This window comes from Centropristis striata, chromosome 13, assembly GCF_030273125.1.
Source record: "Centropristis striata isolate RG_2023a ecotype Rhode Island chromosome 13, C.striata_1.0, whole genome shotgun sequence".
In the NCBI taxonomy this organism is placed as follows: Eukaryota; Metazoa; Chordata; class Actinopteri; order Perciformes; family Serranidae; genus Centropristis; species Centropristis striata.
This window is the reverse complement of record NC_081529.1, coordinates 11,657,247-11,680,745: the sequence shown is the minus strand read 5'-3', so window position 1 is coordinate 11,680,745 and position 23,499 is coordinate 11,657,247. Positions and strand designations below refer to the sequence as shown.

The 23,499-nt window shown below is 37.8% G+C and overlaps 3 protein-coding genes and 2 gene segments (V, D, J or C); all 5 read right to left on the bottom strand.

Annotated features, from left to right (window-relative positions):
- Window positions 1-896: 896 nt before the first annotated feature.
- On the bottom strand, window positions 897-6,399 carry LOC131982830 (uncharacterized). Of its 2 annotated transcripts, none has more exons than XM_059347459.1 (4): window positions 4,862-6,399; window positions 4,433-4,585; window positions 4,287-4,340; window positions 897-1,510 (listed from the first exon to the last, which is right to left on the bottom strand). In XM_059347459.1, exons 1-4 carry the CDS (start codon window positions 6,372-6,374, stop codon window positions 1,257-1,259), a joined length of 1,974 nt encoding a protein of 657 aa, XP_059203442.1. In that variant the 5' UTR covers window positions 6,375-6,399; the 3' UTR covers window positions 897-1,256. The 2 variants fall into 2 exon arrangements, with proteins under 2 accessions (XP_059203442.1, XP_059203443.1); XM_059347460.1 differs by having other exon boundaries at window positions 4,287-4,337.
- LOC131983006 (uncharacterized) lies at window positions 6,391-8,470 on the bottom strand. The gene is made up of 5 exons (XM_059347589.1): window positions 8,288-8,470; window positions 7,678-7,783; window positions 7,010-7,080; window positions 6,467-6,926; window positions 6,391-6,398 (listed from the first exon to the last, which is right to left on the bottom strand). The coding sequence occupies exons 1-5, from the start codon at window positions 8,369-8,371 to the stop codon at window positions 6,391-6,393; spliced, it is 729 nt and encodes a 242-aa protein (XP_059203572.1). The 5' UTR covers window positions 8,372-8,470.
- Window positions 8,471-8,504: 34 nt separating this feature from the next.
- LOC131983005 (uncharacterized) lies at window positions 8,505-15,617 on the bottom strand. The gene is made up of 14 exons (XM_059347588.1): window positions 15,132-15,617; window positions 14,654-14,728; window positions 14,422-14,508; window positions 13,652-13,726; window positions 13,380-13,466; window positions 12,610-12,684; window positions 12,378-12,464; window positions 11,608-11,682; window positions 11,336-11,422; window positions 10,566-10,640; window positions 10,334-10,420; window positions 9,562-9,636; window positions 9,290-9,376; window positions 8,505-8,594 (listed from the first exon to the last, which is right to left on the bottom strand). The coding sequence occupies exons 1-14, from the start codon at window positions 15,261-15,263 to the stop codon at window positions 8,505-8,507; spliced, it is 1,194 nt and encodes a 397-aa protein (XP_059203571.1). The 5' UTR covers window positions 15,264-15,617.
- Window positions 15,618-18,129: 2,512 nt separating this feature from the next.
- Window positions 18,130-18,566, bottom strand: LOC131983004 (Ig heavy chain V region 5A-like). The segment is given in 2 exon segments: window positions 18,130-18,437; window positions 18,527-18,566. Coding segments are annotated over 2 exon segments (348 nt in total).
- Window positions 18,567-22,421: 3,855 nt separating this feature from the next.
- LOC131982870 (immunoglobulin heavy variable 3-66-like) lies at window positions 22,422-22,854 on the bottom strand (the record flags this gene model as incomplete). The annotated part of the segment is given in 2 exon segments: window positions 22,422-22,717; window positions 22,806-22,854. Coding segments are annotated over 2 exon segments (345 nt in total), but the record flags the coding sequence as incomplete, so codon positions are not given.
- Between the last annotated feature and the right edge of the window lie 645 nt (window positions 22,855-23,499).

Genomic DNA, 23,499 nt, shown 5'->3' with positions numbered 1-23,499 from the left:
AGAAATTCATCCAGCTTATTGGAACGCCATTTCCTTTCGAGCTTTCGTGAAATTTGCTTCAGTTCACGGGTTTGAGAATTATACCATGGAGTTAACTTTTTCTGTTTTATTATTTTCTTTTTTAGTGGGGCAATAAAATCTAGCGTTGTTCGCAGTGAATCTGCAGTACTGTCGACAAAGTTATCAATTAGGGAGGGACTGAAGTTAACATAGTCCTCTATTATGTTGGAGCACGACAAAGAGTTAAAGACAGGTGGAATCACTTCCTTGAACTTAGCTACAGCACTATCAGATAGACATCTAGTGTAGAAACTCTTGCTTATTAGCGAGTAGTCCAATAGCAGGACTTCAAAAGTTATTAAATAATGGTCTGATAACACAGGATTTTGTGGGAAACAGATACACACACACACATGCGCGTAAGCACGCACACTCCACACACATGCATACACATGCTTCAAACACACGCACGCATGCGCACGCACACACACACACACACACACACACACACACACACACACACACAGTAACTTTATGTGATTTTAATTACACACACACACACACACATACTGGTTTATATGGTTTAGAAGAACATTTTCTCAAAACCTGTCCGGTGGTGGTTTAGCGGGACTACCCTTTCCCGAGGTCCTAGAGGTTTGGGAGTTAAACTAAAGCACTTCAAAAAATCTGAAAAAAATTCAGCTCACTTCAGAGTTCAGATACACCCTACACAACTCCATACACACCACCCTGATAGTATTGTGGTTTATGCAGACAACACGAATATGTGTCTTACAAGGTCATAACAAACATTATAAGGTCTTTAAAGGGCAATGATGTCACAATTTAAATGACCCCTCATTAACATAAATACACAAACCAGACAGCACACAACATTAACAGGACAGTCATTTTATTATCAATAAACTGCTCTTAAGTAAGAATACTGCCCATATATATATGTATATCGTATCAACATATCAAATAGTGAAATAAACATCACTGTGTGAAAATAAAAAAGTGTCAGAGCACTTAACAAAAACATACCTCACACATAGTTAGTCACTTTGTCAACAAAAACCAAACCCACAGGCAACTAGCAGCCTGCCACACAAGAGCCACAACTCCAAAAAAAAAAGCTTTATGCTAAAATATTCTCTTATTTATAACGACCCATGTTTAACAGGTGGCATTATTGAATATATTAGGGTATCAACATAACCATAACATACTGAACAACTGTGAACCCTGTGGATTTATAGCTTCTCTTTCTGTGACTGTCTCTTTGCAGCTATTCCTCTGTTTCTGACAAAGTCCCTTATATTTTGCACTGTTCTTTGTGCTAATGCAGGGCCTTCTACCAGCTTGCAATGACTACATTCATTTTTGGTGGCCAGTTTTCCTTTACAAATGTGACCTCTGAAATGCCGCATAACTGCAGCAACCTCAGGCTTAGACCACACTTTCTTTGGCACTCTTCTGGACTCATGGTCTTGACCAGCATCTTGTCCTAGAAGATATACAAAGTAAAAGAAAAAATATTACGCATACAAAACAATGTCTTGGCTGGTTGGATCAATCAAAAGCAAAGTTCAACTAATAAACAGATTCCTGTTTACTTGTTTCTGTGATGAGCGTTCTTGAATACTTAATTTTCAGTTCATGTTCACATTTTTACAAAGTGCTGTGCCACATGTCAGAAAGGTAAGTATAGCTTTAAAAGTAATGCATCAATAGTAAATACAAGGAACAGTAAACACAGATTGGTACGGCTGCACACAGGTAGGTTGTACCTTTGAGAAATTACCCCAGATTTAGGCTGTAGATTTAGGCCATCTCAGTCTCTTCTGTCTGTATAATCCCAGACTGACTGAATGATGCTTTATAACTCTGGCTGTTTGTTTGAGGTTGCTGTCTTGCAACAGAGTAAATTTGGGAATCATCAGACACCTCTCTGATGGTAGTGAGTGAGGAATAAGAATCTAGACGTCTGAAGTGCCAAAATGTTTTGCACCATAGTTTCAATTATTTGACATTTCATGTTTAGGATCATTTTGTAGAGAAGTGGTGCTGTTTGCTGATGCCTATTATCAGATTAAATCTAACATTAATTTTCAACGAAGGTGCAGAGAGACAGGAAACAGTCTTGACATGCAATAAAGGATATACAGGTTATGTGGTATTACAATTTTCTGAATTGCTCTTCTGCGAACTAAATGCTCAGTGGTCTGAACCCATTTAGTGAATTGATCACTCTTTTGGCTAAACCATTAACAATTTTCACCTGTTAAACTTACAATTTGCAGATCTCATTTACCCTTTTTGCAAAACTCAAGACACATTTTCACTCACTAAAACACAAATTGCTTTGTGATGCACTTGTGATGCATGATGATTAGCCACAGGTGGCAGAAGTAACAGTTTTTCACAAATGCTATGACATTTCTTGAAACTTTCCACCCTTTTCTCAAAACAGTAAACACAAAATCTAATTTTCAAACTACATTCACAAAACCTGTGATCCTTCTTTTGGAAAATCAATCAAACGCCTCAAAACAGTTTCATCTGTGCTCAAAATCAAACAATGTTTTCAGATCACACACACACACACACACACACACACACACACACACACCAGTCAGAATTGCAACACTACTGAGCATTCAACACTTCAGAAAATGGAAAACAGTGTTCAGGACATGTAGCTCCAGAAAAAAAGGCTACTGTTATAATACAGTAAATGCATTTTGTGTTTTCCAATAACTCCAGTATTCATAACTCCATACCATGGTTTAGATATTTAATTGTAGATATTGCGTACTGCAAGTACTGCAAGAATTACAGTATTGACTGTCTGTGGATTCAGCACTTGCAAAAGGACGAAGAACAAAGACAAAATCATGCACATTACATTACACTGTATATGTGACTGCAAAATCAAAGTCAACAAGTGATTCATTCAGTCTCAGCATCACGTCTTAGTGCTGGGTCAGGCCAGAGGGCTTCCTCTGCATCACAGACAGCAGGGAAGATCACCCTGGTGGGCCTAATCTAGCCTTGATAAGAAGATTTTCCCATCTATAGGGTTTTTGGTCATATACCTTCCACCAAAAGAAAAACTCCAATCTGTTGGATTAAGGAAAAGGGAGTATGGTGGAAGGCCAACATTTATGAATTGCTGGTTGATGTTGAACCACTCTGGTATCACCCTTCAACACACCATGCCTCTTATGCACTCTGAACTGGCTTATATTGGTCATCACATCAATGAGCAACAAGTGCGAGTTTTTAGTGGTTGTGTATAAGCTATAATATCTGTGCTGAAGACTCTTCACACCGTAATGCTGTGATGCAACCAATACAGTATAAGCCAGTTCCGAGTGCACAGGTGGCATGGGTGAGTTGAAGGGTAACACCAGAGTGGTTCAACATCAACCAGCAAATCATAAATGTTTGCCTTCCACCACACTCCCCTTTCCTGACAGAACTCTTCCTAATAGAAGAGTTTTTCTCCGCATGGTGGTGGAAGGTATATGACTAAAACCCTATAGAAGGGAGAATCTCCTACAGGTCATGGGATTGTCCTGTGGTGACACAGGTGTAGAGTCTCACCAAGACTGGATCTGGCACACCAGAGGGTTTTTGTAATGTAGATGAAGTCCTCTGGCCTGACCCAGCACAAAGACATGATAGTGAAGCTGAATGAATCACTTGTTGACTATGATTTTGCAGTTACATTTTCAGCATAATGTAATGTGCTTTTCAGTTAGATTTTGTGTTTGTTCTTTTGCCTTTTGCACTGAATCATATACAATATCTAAACTGTGTTACTGAGTTGTGAATATTTTTTTTGAAAACACAAAATGCATCTACTTTATTATATACAATAACATTTTTTTCTGGAGCTGCATGTCTTGAACACTGTTTTCCATTTTCTGATGCGAGTTTAATGAATGCTCAGTAATGTTTGTGACATTGTTTGACTCCGCAAGAAGGCTTATGGTAGACGTTTTGTGAATGCAGTATGTAAATCGGGTTTTGTGTTAACAGTTTTGAGAGAAGGGTGGGAGGTTTCAAGAAATCTTAGCAATTGTAAAAAAAAACTAACTGTATATACACATCATACGTAAATGCAACATAGTTTTTAAGTCCTTTGTCCATAGTTTTTATTTTTCATTGTGATATTCTTTTTATACTTTGTGTCTTTTTGTATTGTCTTTTTTTGGATTTTATATCTTAAATGTCTTTTTATATGTTGTGTAAAGATGTGTTACAATCAAACTTACTTTCAGAGAGAGGGGCAGTCTCATTCACTGTGGACGTCACTGATGACACTGCTTCTGCAATACACATTATTTGTCAAAAGTTTTCTTATGGAAAAAAACACATTTGATCAAAAACAACTGTAAAAGTAACTGAAGAAGTAACTTACCTAAATCTGCAGCATCATGGACCTGCTCCGTAGCTGTAGAGTCGGTTGCAGCATCCACAGCCTCACTAGTGTCACACTCTGTGAATTCTGTGCCACTGCCATCAGATTCACTGTCACTGTCTTTGGCCTCAGTGTCACTTAATGCGATTTCACCTAGGAGACGGTGTTAGTAAAAGTCTTATGAATAGCAGAAAACTAATTAAAACAACAAACAAAGCAAAACTGGACTTGGACATGGAAATATTTTAAAGATGTATAGTAGTATCATTCAATGCCACAATTCTACAAATGGCACCATGGTGTAACATGATGAGATGCCAACTTAATGGCCATTGCTAACCTGATTGATTGGTCATTATCATGTGTTGACAAGACTAACTTAGCATTCAGAACCCCCCCACTAATATCAGTGCTAATTTCTGTACAAACCTTCTATTTCAATCTCATCCAGGGATTTTCCCTGCATGCTGGAAAGATGTCCTTTCTCCATTGATAAAAGCAGTTTAGAAATCTTGGCCAGCTGTGTTGTGGGAACTGGTAATCTGTAGAAGTCGCGGTGAACACGGATGTCGTGTCCCAGGAAATCTGCGACCTGATCAAGTTCATTGTTTTTCAAATTAAGGACCTGAGAGAGTGTTGCAACATGTTTCCTTAGTTGTGTCGACCTGAGATGCTCAGGGTGCTTTGCTCCACACTGGCTTGCATGAACACGCAAACAGTCCTGCCCTCTGTAATGGGTCATTGATTTAGGTCTTGCAAACAGGAAGATATTTGTGGCACAAACACCACACTCAGTCCTTTGACTGGTCAGTAGTGAGAGAGCATCCACCATCCTTGGTGTTAGCAGAACTGCAACCTTTCTGCCCCTTTTCCCCATGATTTCGATTCGGCTGAAATAGTTGTAAAGCTTCTGTTCAGTCTTTGACAAACCCATGGCAACATCTTCATGGAGCTTTGTGTTGTCTCTTTCATGGAAACTTTTGAGGCGCATTTTTGAAACCTCCCCAGCTCGTCTTCGATTGAACACAATGATTTGTGCAAGTGTAACTTTTGCAAGTTGTGCATAGTTCTGAGTCGTGGCCTTCTCCTTTAAGTTGCAAAAGGCACTTTCTGCAGATTTCTCAAGGTACTGGTGAAGAATGCGAACATCCTCAGTGAAGGGTAAAGTTGATGGCTTGTTGTACTTTGCATCACTCAGTGTGTTCAAGGCACTGTGAGACACCATCTCAGACCACTTGGAGGAGTACAACTTCTTGAATGTGTCAGTGGACTTGATCAGTTCTTCATGTTCTGCCATGAGGGCCCTACAGTGGATAATGTCACAAACTTTGTGCAATGTGTGCCCCAATTTCAATGCAAGGCTTGGTGTTCCATATGAGTGTTTTTCTTCATCAAAACCAGAAACTTTCTTTACAGCTTGCACAACCCTCTGGAAGTTAGCAGGTTTAACAGCCTCCTCCAGGTTATGTACTGAGAAGTCTGTGCGCAGACATAACAACAAACGCCCCACTTCACGAAGCTTCTGTCGCATGTATTCATACTTTGTAGGGTCTTGTCCATGTCTGTTGTAGAGTGACTGGGCAAACTGAATAATAGAGAGGTCATTTCTCACAGCTGAGGCAACCTCATCCTGTTTCATGGCACTAAGGAGCTTCCAAACTCCAGCTGAGATCTGGTGACAAGATGCAGACTCTTGAGCGACAGCCAAACCCAGTACTTTGGTCCTCCCAGGTTCTTTTTCCAAATCTCCATCTTCTGGCTTGCAGGGGCATCTGCGGGCATGTCTCCAAAGCTCTTTCCGGAGGTACATCCCTTGACAGTACATACAGTGAACAAACTTTCCTGCCACTGCTTTAGCCTTTGGTTTTCTCTTTACTTTCAGCGGGCCTGTTCCACCTTGTAAAACAGCAGTATTATGTCTAAAGTTTCCCTTATTCCTCATTTTTTCTAACAATATTTTACGCTCCTTTGAGTGGTAAGGCAGGGAAAAAACATGTACAACTTCTACATGTGTAGTGTGTGTCTTCAAGTGGCGAGAAATTTTGCTTTGTGGTTGACCACAAATGTAACAGTAATTTTTAGTACTCATAGTCAAATGTGTTGATTCTTGGTTGTGAGGCTCTGCTTGATCATCTAGCTTTTTCTTCTTCTTCGGCAAGGTTTTCATAGAATTTGCAGAGCCTGATGTTTCTTTAAGGGGCATTTGACCTTTTGATGTACTGGGCACAACTGGGATGCCTGTGTCTGACCCATAAGATGTCCCAGCATCAGGTATTACTGGTTTTACCTGAATCTGTCCACCGTTAGACCGAATAGGCATGAAAGGTATACTTGTGTCTGAATCTTCATCATCATCTTGAAACTCTGAGTCTGGTACGTAATCCACATCAGAATGATCCTGATCATCATCAGATATTGGATCCACATTGGAATGTGGTATGCTATCCTCATCTGACAGCAGTTCATCCTCTGAACATTTTGAAAGCTGTTGCTCCTGAAATGGTGAGACAACACATTTTAGGTATGGACATTTTACATTTACTTAAAAAATTTAAGACAACCTCAGTCGATACTTACCTGTGATTGGTGGGGGAGGTTTTCATTTATAATTCGTCTGAAACAGGTTTTATGCCAGACACCTGAACAAACTGTAACACATTTTTAAATTATTAATTTAAACTTTGTCTGTTTACATTTTTCCTTTCTAAAAGTAATGATTTGGAATACACACAAACTGCATGACAAGCATGACACCCTCACAGATTTTGTCAGTGCCAGTGAAGCGAAATGAACTGCGTACCAAGGATGAGTGGTTAATTATACATTAGAATACACTACATATATCAGGTACATGATTAGGTACATCTGAATAAAACAAAAAGAAGAAGCGTTAATTCAACTTTCTGATCATTTGAAGCTTCAGTTTAACTCTGTTGTTGTTGTCTGTGTGATACAGATAAGTGTTTCTAGTATTTAGCCTACCATTAATGATGGAAAGAGAGAAGACAAAGAAATTAGAAACATCTCTTACATGACAAAATACAGCTAAGCAGCACCACAAACATCAGCTTCCAAAATGTTCAGAAAGTTCAATCAAAACATCCTAAAAGAGTATCAGCAAAAATATTATTACTATAATTAATTGCAGGACTGTTGTACTACACTGCATTAGTTTCAGATATACCTAATGTACTGCATACTGAGTCTGAATTCACCTACTGTCATTAGCCACACAAAGGACTCACCTTTGCACTTATAGCCAAGCCACTTTAAGGAGGCTACAGGTCCCACACACTGAAGGCATTTGTCCAAGGAGGATACTGTTGCGCACACAAGGCGGTGATTTTGACACTGTTGGCAGAAAATATTTTACATTCACATTTCAATGCTGAAAATGCTCAAAATTACAACAGTGTTGTATGTAAATTTGACTTATTTGTTAAGATCACAAAAAAGAAGTATTGCTCCGATAGGAATAGATCTTGTTCTACTTCCAATGTAATACTTTGATCAGACATAACCAACTTAACATTCTCATGAAAGCAAAAAACAGATCAGGTGCAGGTTGTTCAAGTATTTTTAAAAAACAAAATGATGACACGGAAGGAAGGACCTTGTTAACTGTATGGACCTCCTAAGTCATATTAGAGCGGATCACTGCTTTATACACACACACACAGAATCAGACATTATACTGACCTACACTTCCATATCATGGCCCTTACATACCATTGTCCATATAAATCATATCAAAGTCAGGTGACTGCACACACACATACACACCCGACTGATCAAGCATGTTGCTGAAGTCTGCCACAAGTATCATCAATAAGAAATGCATTAAATTGTATTTACCTTTCCATGCCCGCTGAGTGGACCAGGACCTGGACTTGTCTGAATCTGGTCTTCACCTATCTGGATCCGACTGCTCTCAGCCATTAGCTATAGCAGATAAAACATATAGAAAAGAGGCATTAAAAACACAGGCCCTGAGAATGTACCACTCAAGAAGATATGTTAGGTCTGAATAAATAGGACAATCCCATATTTCATAAAAATATTGTGAAGAAAGCTAATGAAGATATACCTCTTCAAAATCTTCAGTTAGGGGTGTCAAAATTGTAGTCTCAGAATTTTCCTGAGGTATTTCCTCATCAGGATTCTACAAAAAGAAGAAAATATGGCATTAAAATACCTTTAAGACAGGTTTTTAGATGTATAAATTCACGTAAAAGAGGCATCAAGACTGTGTCTTATTAGTGTTTTGTGGGAAGAAACACCTACTTGAACTGTTTTAGTAACTTGGAAGGCCAAATGACTACAGTCTGTAGACTAGTCCATGACTATAAAAACAATAATCTTCCAAATTAGTATATGATTCCTTCCTCCATGCTAGAACTTTGGCTTTACGAGTGACTCCGTGCCTTTATAGTTCCTAAATTTGTATCAATGAGTTTTGAGTAAGATCTTGTTCTACTTCCCATTTATGACTCACAACCCAGTTCCCTTCGATCAGACATAACCAACTTAACATTCTCATTAAAGCAACAAACAGATCAGATGCAGGTTGTTCAAGTATTTTTAAAAAACAAAATGATGACACGGAAGGAAGGACCTTGTTAACTGTATGGACCTCCTAAGTCATATTAGAGCGGATCACTGCTTTATACACACACACACAGAATCAGACATTATACTGACCTACACTTTCATATCATGGCCCTTACATACCATTGTCCATATAAATCATATCAAAGTCAGGTGACTGCACACACACATACACACCCGACTGATCAAGCATGTTGCTGAAGTCTGCCACAAGTATCATCAATAAGAAATGCATTAAATTGTATTTACCTTTCCATGCCCGCTGAGTGGACCAGGACCTGGACTTGTCTGAATCTGGTCTTCACCTATCTGGATCCGACTGCTCTCAGCCATTAGCTATAGCAGATAAAACATATAGAAAAGAGGCATTAAAAACACAGGCCCTGAGAATGTACCACTCAAGAAGATATGTTAGGTCTGAATAAAGAATGAGAGGGAAGCTTTGGTTTGATCGTCACTGGATAATATTCTAAGACAGAATGAAAGATATCAATGACAATTTATTCTTAATGAAGATATACCTCTTCAAAATCTTCAGATGAGGATGCCAAAATTGTAGTCTCAGAATTTTCCTGAGGTATTTCCTCATTAGGATTCTACAAAAAGAAGAAAATATGGCATTAAAATACCTTTAAGACAGGTTTTTAGATGTATAAAATAATGTAAAAGAGGCATCAAGACTGTGTCTCATTAGTGTTTTGTGGGAAGAAACATCTACTTGAACTGTTTTAGTAACTTGGAAGGCCAAATGACTACAGTCTGTAGACTAGTCCATGACTATAAAAACAATAATCTTCCAAATTAGTATATGATTCCTTCCTCCATGCTAGAACTTTGGCTTTACGAGTGACTCCGTGCCTTTATAGTTCCTAAATTTGTATCAATGAGTTTTGAGTAAGATCTTGTTCTACTTCCCATTTATGACTCACAACCCAGTTCCCTTCGATCAGACATAACCAACTTAACATTCTCATTAAAGCAACAAACAGATCAGATGCAGGTTGTTCAAGTATTTTTAAAAAACAAAATGATGACACGGAAGGAAGGACCTTGTTAACTGTATGGACCTCCTAAGTCATATTAGAGCGGATCACTGCTTTATACACACACACACACAGAATCAGACATTATACTCACCTACACTTTCATATCATGGCCCTTACATACCATTGTCCATATAAATCATATCACAGTCAGGTGACTGCACACACACATACACACCCGACTGATCAAGCATGTTGCTGAAGTCTGCCACAAGTATCATCAATTAGAAATGCATTAAATTGTATTTACCTTTCCATGCCCGCTGAGTGGACCAGGACCTGGACTTGTCTGAATCTGGTCTTCACCTATCTGGATCCGACTGCTCTCAGCCATTAGCTATAGCAGATAAAGCATATGGAAAAGAGACATTAAAAACACAGGCCCTGAGAATGTACCACTCAAGAAGATATGTTAGGTCTGAATAAATGGGACATTTTTTTATTTCATAAAAATATTGTGAAGAAAGCTAATGAAGATATACCTCTTCAAAATCTTCAGTTAGGGGTATCAAAATTGTAGTCTCAGAATTTTCCTGAGGTATTTCCTCATCAGGATTCTACAAAAAGAAGAAAATATGGCATTAAAATACCTTTAAGACAGGTTTTTAGATGTATAAATTCACGTAAAAGAGGCATCAAGACTGTGTCTCATTAGTGTTTTGTGGGAAGAAACATCTACTTGAACTGTTTTAGTAACTTGGAAGGCCAAATGACTACAGTCTGTAGACTAGTCCATGACTATAAAAACAATAATCTTCCAAATTAGTATATGATTCCTTCCTCCATGCTAGAACTTTGGCTTTACGAGTGACTCCGTGCCTTTATAGTTCCTAAATTTGTATCAATGAGTTTTGAGTAAGATCTTGTTCTACTTCCCATTTATGACTCACAACCCAGTTCCCTTCGATCAGACATAACCAACTTAACATTCTCATTAAAGCAACAAACAGATCAGGTGCAGGTTGTTCAAGTATTTTTAAAAAACAAAATGATGACACGGAAGGAAGGACCTTGTTAACTGTATGGACCTCCTAAGTCATATTAGAGCGGATCACTGCTTTATACACACACACACAGAATCAGACATTATACTGACCTACACTTTCATATCATGGCCCTTACATACCATTGTCCATATAAATCATATCAAAGTCAGGTGACTGCACACACACATACACACCCGACTGATCAAGCATGTTGCTGAAGTCTGCCACAAGTATCATCAATAAGAAATGCATTAAATTGTATTTACCTTTCCATGCCCGCTGAGTGGACCAGGACCTGGACTTGTCTGAATCTGGTCTTCAACTATCTGGATCCGACTGCTCTCAGCCATTAGCTATAGCAGATAAAACATATAGAAAAGAGGCATTAAAAACACAGGCCCTGAGAATGTACCACTCAAGAAGATATGTTAGGTCTGAATAAAGAATGAGAGGGAAGCTTTGGTTTGATCGTCACTGGATAATATTCTAAGACAGAATGAAAGATATCAATGACAATTTATTCTTAATGAAGATATACCTCTTCAAAATCTTCAGATGAGGATGCCAAAATTGTAGTCTCAGAATTTTCCTGAGGTATTTCCTCATTAGGATTCTACAAAAAGAAGAAAATATGGCATTAAAATACCTTTAAGACAGGTTTTTAGATGTATAAAATAATGTAAAAGAGGCATCAAGACTGTGTCTCATTAGTGTTTTGTGGGAAGAAACATCTACTTGAACTGTTTTAGTAACTTGGAAGGCCAAATGACTACAGTCTGTAGACTAGTCCATGACTATAAAAACAATAATCTTCCAAATTAGTATATGATTCCTTCCTCCATGCTAGAACTTTGGCTTTACGAGTGACTCCGTGCCTTTATAGTTCCTAAATTTGTATCAATGAGTTTTGAGTAAGATCTTGTTCTACTTCCCATTTATGACTCACAACCCAGTTCCCTTCGATCAGACATAACCAACTTAACATTCTCATTAAAGCAACAAACAGATCAGATGCAGGTTGTTCAAGTATTTTTAAAAAACAAAATGATGACACGGAAGGAAGGACCTTGTTAACTGTATGGACCTCCTAAGTCATATTAGAGCGGATCACTGCTTTATACACACACACACAGAATCAGACATTATACTGACCTACACTTTCATATCATGGCCCTTACATACCATTGTCCATATAAATCATATCACAGTCAGGTGACTGCACACACACATACACACCCGACTGATCAAGCATGTTGCTGAAGTCTGCCACAAGTATCATCAATAAGAAATGCATTAAATTGTATTTACCTTTCCATGCCCGCTGAGTGGACCAGGACCTGGACTTGTCTGAATCTGGTCTTCACCTATCTGGATCCGACTGCTCTCAGCCATTAGCTATAGCAGATAAAGCATATGGAAAAGAGGCATTAAAAACACAGGCCCTGAGAATGTACCACTCAAGAAGATATGTTAGGTCTGAATAAATGGGACATTTTTTTATTTCATAAAAATATTGTGAAGAAAGCTAATGAAGATATACCTCTTCAAAATCTTCAGTTAGGGGTATCAAAATTGTAGTCTCAGAATTTTCCTGAGGTATTTCCTCATCAGGATTCTACAAAAAGAAGAAAATATGGCATTAAAATACCTTTAAGACAGGTTTTTAGATGTATAAATTCACGTAAAAGAGGCATCAAGACTGTGTCTCATTAGTGTTTTGTGGGAAGAAACATCTACTTGAACTGTTTTAGTAACTTGGAAGGCCAAATGACTACAGTCTGTAGACTAGTCCATGACTATAAAAACAATAATCTTCCAAATTAGTATATGATTCCTTCCTCCATGCTAGAACTTTGGCTTTACGAGTGACTCCGTGCCTTTATAGTTCCTAAATTTGTATCAATGAGTTTTGAGTAAGATCTTGTTCTACTTCCCATTTATGACTCACAACCCAGTTCCCTTCGATCAGACATAACCAACTTAACATTCTCATTAAAGCAACAAACAGATCAGGTGCAGGTTGTTCAAGTATTTTTAAAAAACAAAATGATGACACGGAAGGAAGGACCTTGTTAACTGTATGGACCTCCTAAGTCATATTAGAGCGGATCACTGCTTTATACACACACACACAGAATCAGACATTATACTGACCTACACTTTCATATCATGGCCCTTACATACCATTGTCCATATAAATCATATCAAAGTCAGGTGACTGCACACACACATACACACCCGACTGATCAAGCATGTTGCTGAAGTCTGCCACAAGTATCATCAATAAGAAATGCATTAAATTGTATTTACCTTTCCATGCCCGCTGAGTGGACCAGGACCTGGACTTGTCTGAATCTGGTCTTCAACTATCTGGATCCGACTGCTCTCAGCCATTAGCTATAGCAGATAAAACATATAGAAAAGAGGCATTAAAAACACAGGCCCTGAGAATGTACCACTCAAGAAGATATGTTAGGTCTGAATAAAGAATGAGAGGGAAGCTTTGGTTTGATCGTCACTGGATAATATTCTAAGACAGAATGAAAGATATCAATGACAATTTATTCTTAATGAAGATATACCTCTTCAAAATCTTCAGATGAGGATGCCAAAATTGTAGTCTCAGAATTTTCCTGAGGTATTTCCTCATTAGGATTCTACAAAAAGAAGAAAATATGGCATTAAAATACCTTTAAGACAGGTTTTTAGATGTATAAAATAATGTAAAAGAGGCATCAAGACTGTGTCTCATTAGTGTTTTGTGGGAAGAAACACCTACTTGAACTGTTTTAGTAACTTGGAAGGCCAAATGACTACAGTCTGTAGACTAGTCCATGACTATAAAAACAATAATCTTCCAAATTAGTATATGATTCCTTCCTCCATGCTAGAACTTTGGCTTTACGAGTGACTCCGTGCCTTTATAGTTCCTAAATTTGTATCAATGAGTTTTGAGTAAGATCTTGTTCTACTTCCCATTTATGACTCACAACCCAGTTCCCTTCGATCAGACATAACCAACTTAACATTCTCATTAAAGCAACAAACAGATCAGATGCAGGTTGTTCAAGTATTTTTAAAAAACAAAATGATGACACGGAAGGAAGGACCTTGTTAACTGTATGGACCTCCTAAGTCATATTAGAGCGGATCACTGCTTTATACACACACACACAGAATCAGACATTATACTGACCTACACTTTCATATCATGGCCCTTACATACCATTGTCCATATAAATCATATCAAAGTCAGGTGACTGCACACACACATACACACCCGACTGATCAAGCATGTTGCTGAAGTCTGCCACAAGTATCATCAATAAGAAATGCATTAAATTGTATTTACCTTTCCATGCCCGCTGAGTGGACCAGGACCTGGACTTGTCTGAATCTGGTCTTCAACTATCTGGATCCGACTGCTCTCAGCCAATGGCTATAGCAGATAAAGCATATGGAAAAGAGGCATTAAAAACACAGGCCCTGAGAATGTACCACTCAAGAAGATATGTTAGGTCTGAATAAATGGGACATTTTTTTATTTCATAAAAATATTGTGAAGAAAGCTAATGAAGATATACCTCTTCAAAATCTTCAGTTAGGGGTGTCAAAATTGTAGTCTCAGAATTTTCCTGAGGTATTTCCTCATCAGGATTCTACAAAAAGAAGAAAATATGGCATTAAAATACCTTTAAGACAGGTTTTTAGATGTATAAATTCATGTAAAAGAGGCACCAAGACTGTGTCTCATTAGTGTTTTGTGGGAAGAAACATCTACTTGAACTGTTTTAGTAACTTGGAAGGCCAAATGACTACAGTCTGTAGACTAGTCCATGTGATGTCTCAATCAATTGTTTATCTACAGTATTGTTAACAAAGACACACCTCTTAAAAATCTTCAGCTGTGGATGATGAAATTGTGGCAACGTGATATCAAAGAGCTGAACCAACAGTCCCCATCCACTAGTAGCCATTATGGAACCCACCATGCACATTTCATTTCTGCTACCTGCATTTGGTAGTGTTGCAGTATTTGTACTGCATAAAAATCTAACTTACCTGATCAAAGCTTTTAACCAGTTGACCAGTTGATGCAGCCATAGATGCCTTTTTTCGCCTCCGACTAGTTGATGCCTTTTGAGTACCTGTAGTGGGCTCCGATATGGACACCTCATCCTGATGCCCCTCCATAGATGTTTCTTTAAGTGTCTGGAGATTTTAATGACAGATATCAGACTGATGAAATCAAGGAAATATAAATGTTCTAATACAATCATTGTCTTTCATGTGTGTATGTGGCAGTGTAGATGTATTTCACTACATCAACCATGAATTTGAATTACTGTATTTAATGCACTATAAATTATGTTACGGACAAAGCAAGATAGAATATGTTTATGTATGGTAATTATTGTATGGTAAGAGGATGTCCTTTATGAGAACTATGAGTTTCACAAAGTATAATTTTGACCACCTTGCATCTCCATGGCCAGTCTGATTCACCATAATTATAGGTGATCTCCTCTCCTGGACTTATGTCATGTGTTGCAAACAAACACAGATGGGGCTTCCCTTCCACTGTCAAGTACTTCATCTTGGCATTGGGATTTAAATGGTCATCATTTACAAGCCTTCCAAGTGACCCATCCTCTTTTGCTGCGTCAACACTACAAAAGCAACGGAAACAAATGAGTCCAAATCGTTTGTAATTTGGCAATATAAATTTGCCTGACTTAGAACAACAATATATATCAACAATCAAGAATATATTCAGGAAACTAGTTTTTGGCTTATGACCATTGTATACATTCAGTGAAACCAAAAAAAAGTGTAGTTTAATTCTGATTAGAAAAAGCGATGACATAACACTTACCACCACAGTTTTCCATTAAAACGGAACTCAAACATGAACACCTTCAGGCTGTCATGGTAAAGTCTCTGTCTGCTCTCACATTCTTGCCTACTTATTAGTTCCCCTCTATATTCCAACAGAAAATCTCCTTTTTCAAATGGAGTGGAGGTGAAGATACCACGACCTAGTTAAAACACACATAACAAATAGACAAAAAGTAAGGTGAAATATTTAAACTTAAACCATGATTAACCAATTAGAGGATTCCACCTACCTTTAAAGGCACTGATGTATCTGATGTCAAGTCCCACTTTGTCCCTTCCAGCACTCGCATAAAATTTTGCATCGTCCGTGGGATTAATGCGTCTTCGCCTTTGCATGTTTTCCTGGCATGGAGGGCAAGCATAATGTTGTCTGACAGTATACAACATTTTCTACAATATGGGAACCTCTGACTAAACCAACTCCGGTTATCCCCTTACAGCTGACATATCCAAACTATTCCACAAAGGGCCATGTGGCTGCAGTTTTTGTTCCAACCAAGCAGCAGCACACCTGACTTTTTGATTGGTCACTCTGTGTGCTTTTGATCGGTTGGAACAAAAACCTGCAGCCACATGGCGCTTTGTGGAATATTTTGGACATACCTGCCTTACAGTCTTTATTTGGTTGTGCATTGTGTGATGGCCCCTTGAAATTGCATTTTGTGGTCTCTATGACTTCACATTTAAATTATGACATTAACATGAATAAGGGCTTGAGATTTTATCATTACAATGTGTGTTATCAGAGGGTTTTAAACTGTTCCATCATTATTTAATGAACAAAAGGCAACTAACTAGGCAAAGATCCCTCTTTAAACCAAAAAAAAAAAAGACTTAAAAAATAATCAACTAACCAATATAACAAGCATGAGACTGTGTTCATAACTCATACCTGCCCCAGTACTCAGGTAATTAAATTTACAGATTGACATTATCATTCCTTTTTAATCCCTTTAACTGCTTGTGTCACTGTTTTCTCTATAACACAACATCACTTAGGCTACAAAACTAACAGCTGCTGTGCACACATGATAGCTATATTAGCTGAATTACCCTATTACAATGCTAAATGCTAACGTTAAATAAAAAGAGCACATGTCTGTGTACAGATGCTACAGGTGCACATGTGCTAGCTACGTTAGCCGAATTAGCTTCTTACAACACAAAATGCAAAATCATCCACACCAAAAACACACATATTACTGTGTACAGAGGCTATTGCTCTCATCAAAACACTTACTCAAGCAAAAAAGCGACTGTATTTATCAATATCTTTGCTTACCTGTGCTTTTAATCCTCCGATCACGGCATCCTGCAGCTCTTTAAAAGGGGGCGTGTCGCGTTGACGGAGCTTGGAATGACGTCACGTAGCATGTGCGTAAAGCAGCCAATCACAACGCAGCCCGCCAAAATTCGCCGTGTGTATCAGAAATGTGTAAAAAACTGCAATACCTCCCTGTCCGCATGGCGTGCTGGACTATACACTGGGATACACTCAAAGTCAGGTCAAACGGTTAAGACGGACTATCAAAATAAAAGAGAGGATATGTTATTTAGATGCTACTGAGTGAGAATACACTGTTTGATTTATACGGACTTTGGCATGGTCCGTATAATACCCTACTGTTCGCGTAATGTCGGCACGTAGTCAGGTGTATTGTCCGTCTATACCATATAAACACACACACACACACACACACGCACACACATTTTGAGGGTAAAGGGCATAGTTTGAAATCTCTGAAGAATCTCATCATAGTGTACACACACCGGCAGTGGCCCCTGTGGCCCTTTCAAAATTTCCCCAGAGGAAATTTTCTACTTGATAATATTATTTGTAAAGTGTAATATTTATCAATGGTTTGTTGGTGATTGTAACCTAAAAGCATTTAAAGAGATGTAAGGGTTAATTTCTACTGTAGTGAGAAAGGTTTTTGTACACACAATGATGTTTCAATGATGATAATCTTAGATTATCTATTTGATATAAAATGTTGCTGTAAAATGAGATGAAGAACCTTTGTTCTTAGACTTCCTGTTTACTGTAACAGTGAGCTGGTGTTGAAGTCATTAGTGGTCTGAGGGCTCCTCCTCTGGTGGCTTCATGTTACAAGTGTTCAGGCACTGAGGGGTTTTTATTCAGCTCTACTGATGCTTTGTGTCACTGTGGCTCTCTGGCACAGTAATACACAGCAGTATCTTCAGGCTGCACATTCTGTCCGTTTAGAGTCACTGTGTTGCTGGAAGAATCAAAACTGATACTGAACTTGTTCTTCAGTGAATCTTTGTAATATGCAGTGTATCCAACACGGTGATGTCCAATCCACTCCAGTCCTTTCCCTGCAGGTTGTCTGATCCAAGCTGTGTAGTAGCTGCCAACAGAATAAGAGACCTGACAGGTGATGGTCAGACGTTGACCTGGCTGCACAGTCACGGAGGCTGGCTGAGTCAGCGTTTCACACTTTACACCTGTTGGAAAAAGAAAATGTTTTGTAACAAATGATAAAGTTAAACTACAAAAGAAGAAGTGATGACTTGACAAATACAGAGAGACTCACATCCAGCTGCCAACAGCAGCAGCAGAGCTACAGAGAACATGGTTTATGTAGAAAGTGACGTGCTGTGAACTCCACTGACAGCCTGATGGGATGTTTTTATAGCTGAGGAACAAGGAAGCTCACTGAGTTTGCATACAATCAAACATATGAAGCATCAATGTTGGTCTGAATGGAGTCAATACAAGAGTCTGGTACCAACATATATACAAGTAGTAGTCAGGCAAATATAATAAACACTTTAACTGTGACGCTGCTGATTTGCAGGTTTGAATAAAACACTTTTAGTGGTTTCATTCTCTTCAGATGTTGCAGACACAGACATACAGAGACACCTGGAGCCTCTAGAGCAGAACAGCTGCTCAGGAACTGAAATATGATAAAATGCAAAAAAAAAAAGAAGATATATCTCAGATGAAAACTACTATAATTTGTGTATGTCTTACTTTTAATAATCATCAAAGTAGTTTACCCTCATCTGTGTGTGGTTATGTCAGAAAAAAAGAATAATCAGTTATCAAGCAGGTGCTTGGTTCAATTTCTAGTTTTTGTGACCAAAAAATAAAATGCGTGTGTTTAATATTGCCCACATGTCGCTATACTTGTCTTTATATACATATTCTTTGTTATTGACTGTTAATATTCTCTCCACAACTTCTCGGTACATTTCACTGAAGTTAAAACACAACAATGATTCCTTGATCATTATATTTTTATACTTTATTGAAATTGAAAAAACTTTCTTCATTAAGTATTTACCTACATTAAGAATATGCATATGATTCATTTCAAGTCACTTTGTTTGTAGAGTTAAATAGTGTCATTATTCCACTGTCCCTCCACTTTAGAGATCACTGCTGTCTGCTTGCATCAATTATTCTAATGAAGCTGCAGTATGTGATGCAAAGATAGATCATTATTTTATCATGAAATTTAACTTTATAGTCGGTCGTACATTAGTGGGACATTAATGTCTGTGAGTTGTGTCATTTTGAATTAGACAAGAATACACTATTTGTAGTTATATACATTTGCAGAAGTTTAATTGCAGCAAACAGATGGTTTTGATGTTATTTGTGTTTTTAATGTGTTGGTATTTACTATTCATATTTCTAAGAAACAGTTCTAAAGAATGTGTTTAATGCAGTAAGGAGTTTTTATTATAATGTTCAAACACAAAAAGTAAACCTGATCCTGTAAAGCAACATGCTAAAAAGTTAATTAAAAAATGATCAAATAAAGTGTGAGATATAAATATTAAAACTACTTCAGGCTTTTCCTCTACCAGCAGAGTGAAGGTGAGGACTGTGAGGTTTTTGTACAGCTGCTCAACCAACTCCAGTCACTGTGAGTTTCGAGCACAATAATAAACAGCAGAAACTTCAGTCTTCAGACTTTCATCTGCAGATACAGCTGCTGTCTGCTGTTGTCTCTGGAGATGGTAAACCGCCCTCTGACTGACTGAGAGTAGGAGATGTCGCTGCTGCCACTGTTGATATAAGCGATCCACTCCAGTCCTTTTCCAGGAGCCTGTCTGATCCAGTTCATATAGTAGCCACTCACATCAAGTCCAGAGGCTGTACAGGTCAATCTGTGAGATCCTCCAGGACTTTTAACTGCTGGTTCAGACTGTGTCAGAGTCTGACCATCAACACCTGTCAATACAAAAAGACAATTTGAAATATTGCAGATATAGAAATAGAACACACAGAATATTAACATCAGTGAAAGTCTCCACCTGCCCAGCAGACAGTTAGAAGCAGCAGTCCTGTCCTATAGTCCATCATGTTAAACTGTGTGTCCACTGTCCTCTGTCCTGCTCTATGCAGTCAGATAAGTAGAGGTGGAAGACATCAGAGTTTTGCATTGACTCCTCCTTTCTCATTGAACATTGTCTTCTGGTCGATCTCTCTGAGTTTGAGTTATGGCTTTCTCCTTACTGAGTTTCTACATTTTTCTTTTTTTTTTAACTTGAGTTATTAAAACATGATGTGATAAAGCTCTTTTAACTGTAAGTCATTCTGCAACTTTTGAAAATGTTAATTTAATCTGCACATAAATATTATCCATTTCAACATACGAATAACAGAGTTTTGCTACTGTTGGTAAATGTTAACCTTAATACATGCAATTACTATTAAACTGGTTTCAGGTCATGTAGTCTGAAAATCACCTCATAGGCAGACAGCATCTCATGTCTCCTGAAGTTATTTTTCTTTACATTTTAAATAATTTATGTCACATTGCTTGTTACTTTTACTGTTTGGAATATTCCCTGTATTATTAGACCAAAAATGTATCTTTAAACATGAACATAAATGTTAAAAATAAATAATTTTTTTCTTCTGAAAACTCTATAGGTTAATTATTTATATCATTTATGAAGTGTAAAAACTTTATGATCTGATGGTGATTGTAGCCTAAAAACATTTAAACAGATGTAACAGTGAGCTGGTGTTAAAGTCATTAGTCGTCTGTATGAAGTATTAAGTCACATGGTTGCTGAGTATTTGTGCAGGTCTGTTGGTGGTTTGTATCACTGTGGAGCTACACGGACACAGTAATACACAGCTGTGTCCTCAGGCTGCAGATTCTTTCCCGTTAATGTCACTGAGCTTGTAGAAGTGTGTGTGTGGTAAAGGAACTTGTTCTTCAGAGCATTATTTTGATAAACAGCACCTCCACCCCATCGATGTATAATCCAGTCCATGGGTTTTCCTTCACACTGTCTGATCCAACCTGTTGCATAGCTGCTATCAGTCAGAAAATAACCAGAGACCTGACAGCTGATGGTCAAAGACTGTCCAGGCTGCACAACCATTGAGTCTGGCTGGATGAGATCAATACTGTTCACACCTGTGGAAACACAAATCAACATGATCTCCATCATTCATGTGAATATTCAGTGTTTCTAATGTGTTTATTAGTGTGAATCCAGTGAAAGCTGCTCACAGGATCCAGCTGCCAGCAGCAGTATCAGAGCTACAGAGAACATGGTTGATGTTGAAGCTGAACTGTCCTAAAGTTTGTGAAGTTAGTGCAGGTAAATATAGAAAAAATGAACATTTTATGATGCCGAGCTTTATATTGCAAGTCAACTGGTCAACATATATTATATACATCAGAAATATTAAAGGGGTAAACATGTGGTTCTTGACTATGAAAGCAGAGAGGGGGAGACTGCAGAGAGCAAATGACCTGAAACTGGTTCCACATTCAAATTCACTTGCTTTTCTTTTTACTTCACTGTTTGGTTACCAAGTGATTTCCAGAAAGACATTTATATAATTGTGTGTTTAATGGTTAGATAGAAATGATTTTTTTTTTTTTTTTTTAAAGATAAAAAGATTTGCACAATGGGCCTCCTCACCAAGATCTTCTGAAAGTATTTTCTTATATTTGTTCTGAAGAAAGATCCTAAGAAAAGTCTCGGTCAGATTCATGAAGGAGTTTTTACCTGTAAAAGCACAGATACAGGAGCTTGATGCCAACCAAGCTGTTATATTTAGTGACAACAATAGTGGATACTTTGGACTATCAATAAAGTGATCAATCAGAAAACAAACATTAGAATCATAAGATTTCACAATATTTACACAAATTATTGTGTCTTTGTGAAGAAATGTAAAGACTTTCTAGTTGTTTCAATTTAGCAATCACGTTGTTGTTGTTGTTGTTGTTGTTGTCTTTATTCTGTGTTTTTAGGTTTTCATGATGTGTATGCAGGGAAAATTATGAATTCATTTTTAATACAAAACACTTTTATATTAAATTTAACACAAATAATTTAATTAAAAACAATTGATGAAAAACACTTCATGTTCTATCAGCCCAGTAAGAATGAGGACTGTAGGTTTTTGTACAGCTGCTCAACCAACTCCAGTCACTGTGGCTGTCGAGCACAATAATAAACAGCAGAATCTTCAGTCTTCAGACTGTTCATCTGCAGATACAGCTGCTGTCTGCTGTTGTCTCTGGAGATGGTAAACCGCTCTCTGACTGACTGAGAGTAGTAGATGCTGCTACTATCATAAATAGCAGCGATCCACTCCAGTCCTTTCCCAGGAGCCTGTCTGATCCAGTTCATATAGTAGCCACTAACATCAAGTCCAGAGGCTGTACAGGTCAATCTGTGAGATCCTCCAGGACTTTTAACTGCTGGTTCAGATTCAGTCAGAGTCTGACCATCAACACCTGTCAGTCAAGAGGATAAAAGAAAACATTAAATTCAATAAACTGGCGACAAAAACATTGTCTGTGTAAAATTAAGAAAAGTCTCCACCTGCCCAGCAGACAGTTAGAAGCAGCAGTCCTGTCCTATAGTCCATCATGTTAAACTGTGTGTCCACTGTCCTCTGTCCTCCTCTCTGCAGTCAGATAAGTAGAGGTGGAAGACATCTGAGTTTTGCATTGACTCCTCCTTTCTGATTGAACAGTGTCTTCCATTCAATCTCCTTCAAACTAATTTATTATTTTGGTTTTTTCTCACGCTTTCAGTTATTTTAAACTAAAGTTATTATCACATTATATCATAATTAGAACCGGGACTCGATTAAAATTAGTTTTATCTAATTAATCAGAGGCTTTGTAATTAATTAATCGCAATTTAATCGCATATAAATATTTGACCTGAGAACAGTGAGAAGTAATTTTTTTCACATTGATTTTTAGTATACCATTGAATAATGACTGAATACATAAGTTTAAGCAACAACAATATTGTTTATTTTTGTTCAAGTCCAACAGACCAGTGCAATTTTTGCCATTAAGTGTAGCAATAGCATATTTAGAAATATAGTACATTTCATAAATTCAGGTAGCCTAAAGGTAGGTAGACCTTCTGTAAACTATAATACTTTGTTTTTTAAGTAAAACACAATCCACGCTAGCTACCACACTAGCCGCTAGCTGCTGTCTGTTTTGCATTGAGGTGATACTTGAGGCTGGATGTGCTGCGGTGATATGTGAATTCCTTG

Excerpts from the sequence above, each read along its gene's own strand:
- LOC131983006 (XM_059347589.1), bottom strand. The coding sequence starts at position 8,371 with ATGGCTGAGAGCAGTCGGATCCAGATAGGTGAAGACCAGATTCAGACA. Across the intron at positions 7,784-8,287 it reads CACTCAGCGGGCATGGAAAG|TGTCAAAATCACCGCCTTGT; the intron begins GTAAATACAATT and ends TTCTGCCAACAG. Across the intron at positions 7,081-7,677 it reads GCTTGGCTATAAGTGCAAAG|TTTGTTCAGGTGTCTGGCAT; the intron begins GTGAGTCCTTTG and ends AATGTGTTACAG.
- LOC131982830 (XM_059347459.1), bottom strand. The coding sequence starts at position 6,374 with ATGAGGAATAAGGGAAACTTTAGACATAATACTGCTGTTTTACAAGGT. Across the intron at positions 4,586-4,861 it reads GGATGAGATTGAAATAGAAG|GTGAAATCGCATTAAGTGAC; the intron begins GTTTGTACAGAA and ends ACCGTCTCCTAG. Across the intron at positions 4,341-4,432 it reads CCATGATGCTGCAGATTTAG|AAGCAGTGTCATCAGTGACG; the intron begins GTAAGTTACTTC and ends TGTGTATTGCAG.
- LOC131983005 (XM_059347588.1), bottom strand. The coding sequence starts at position 15,263 with ATGGAGGGGCATCAGGATGAGGTGTCCATATCGGAGCCCACTACAGGT. Across the intron at positions 12,465-12,609 it reads TAACTGAAGATTTTGAAGAG|CTAATGGCTGAGAGCAGTCG; the intron begins GTATATCTTCAT and ends TATCTGCTATAG. Across the intron at positions 9,637-10,333 it reads CACTCAGCGGGCATGGAAAG|AATCCTAATGAGGAAATACC; the intron begins GTAAATACAATT and ends TTCTTTTTGTAG.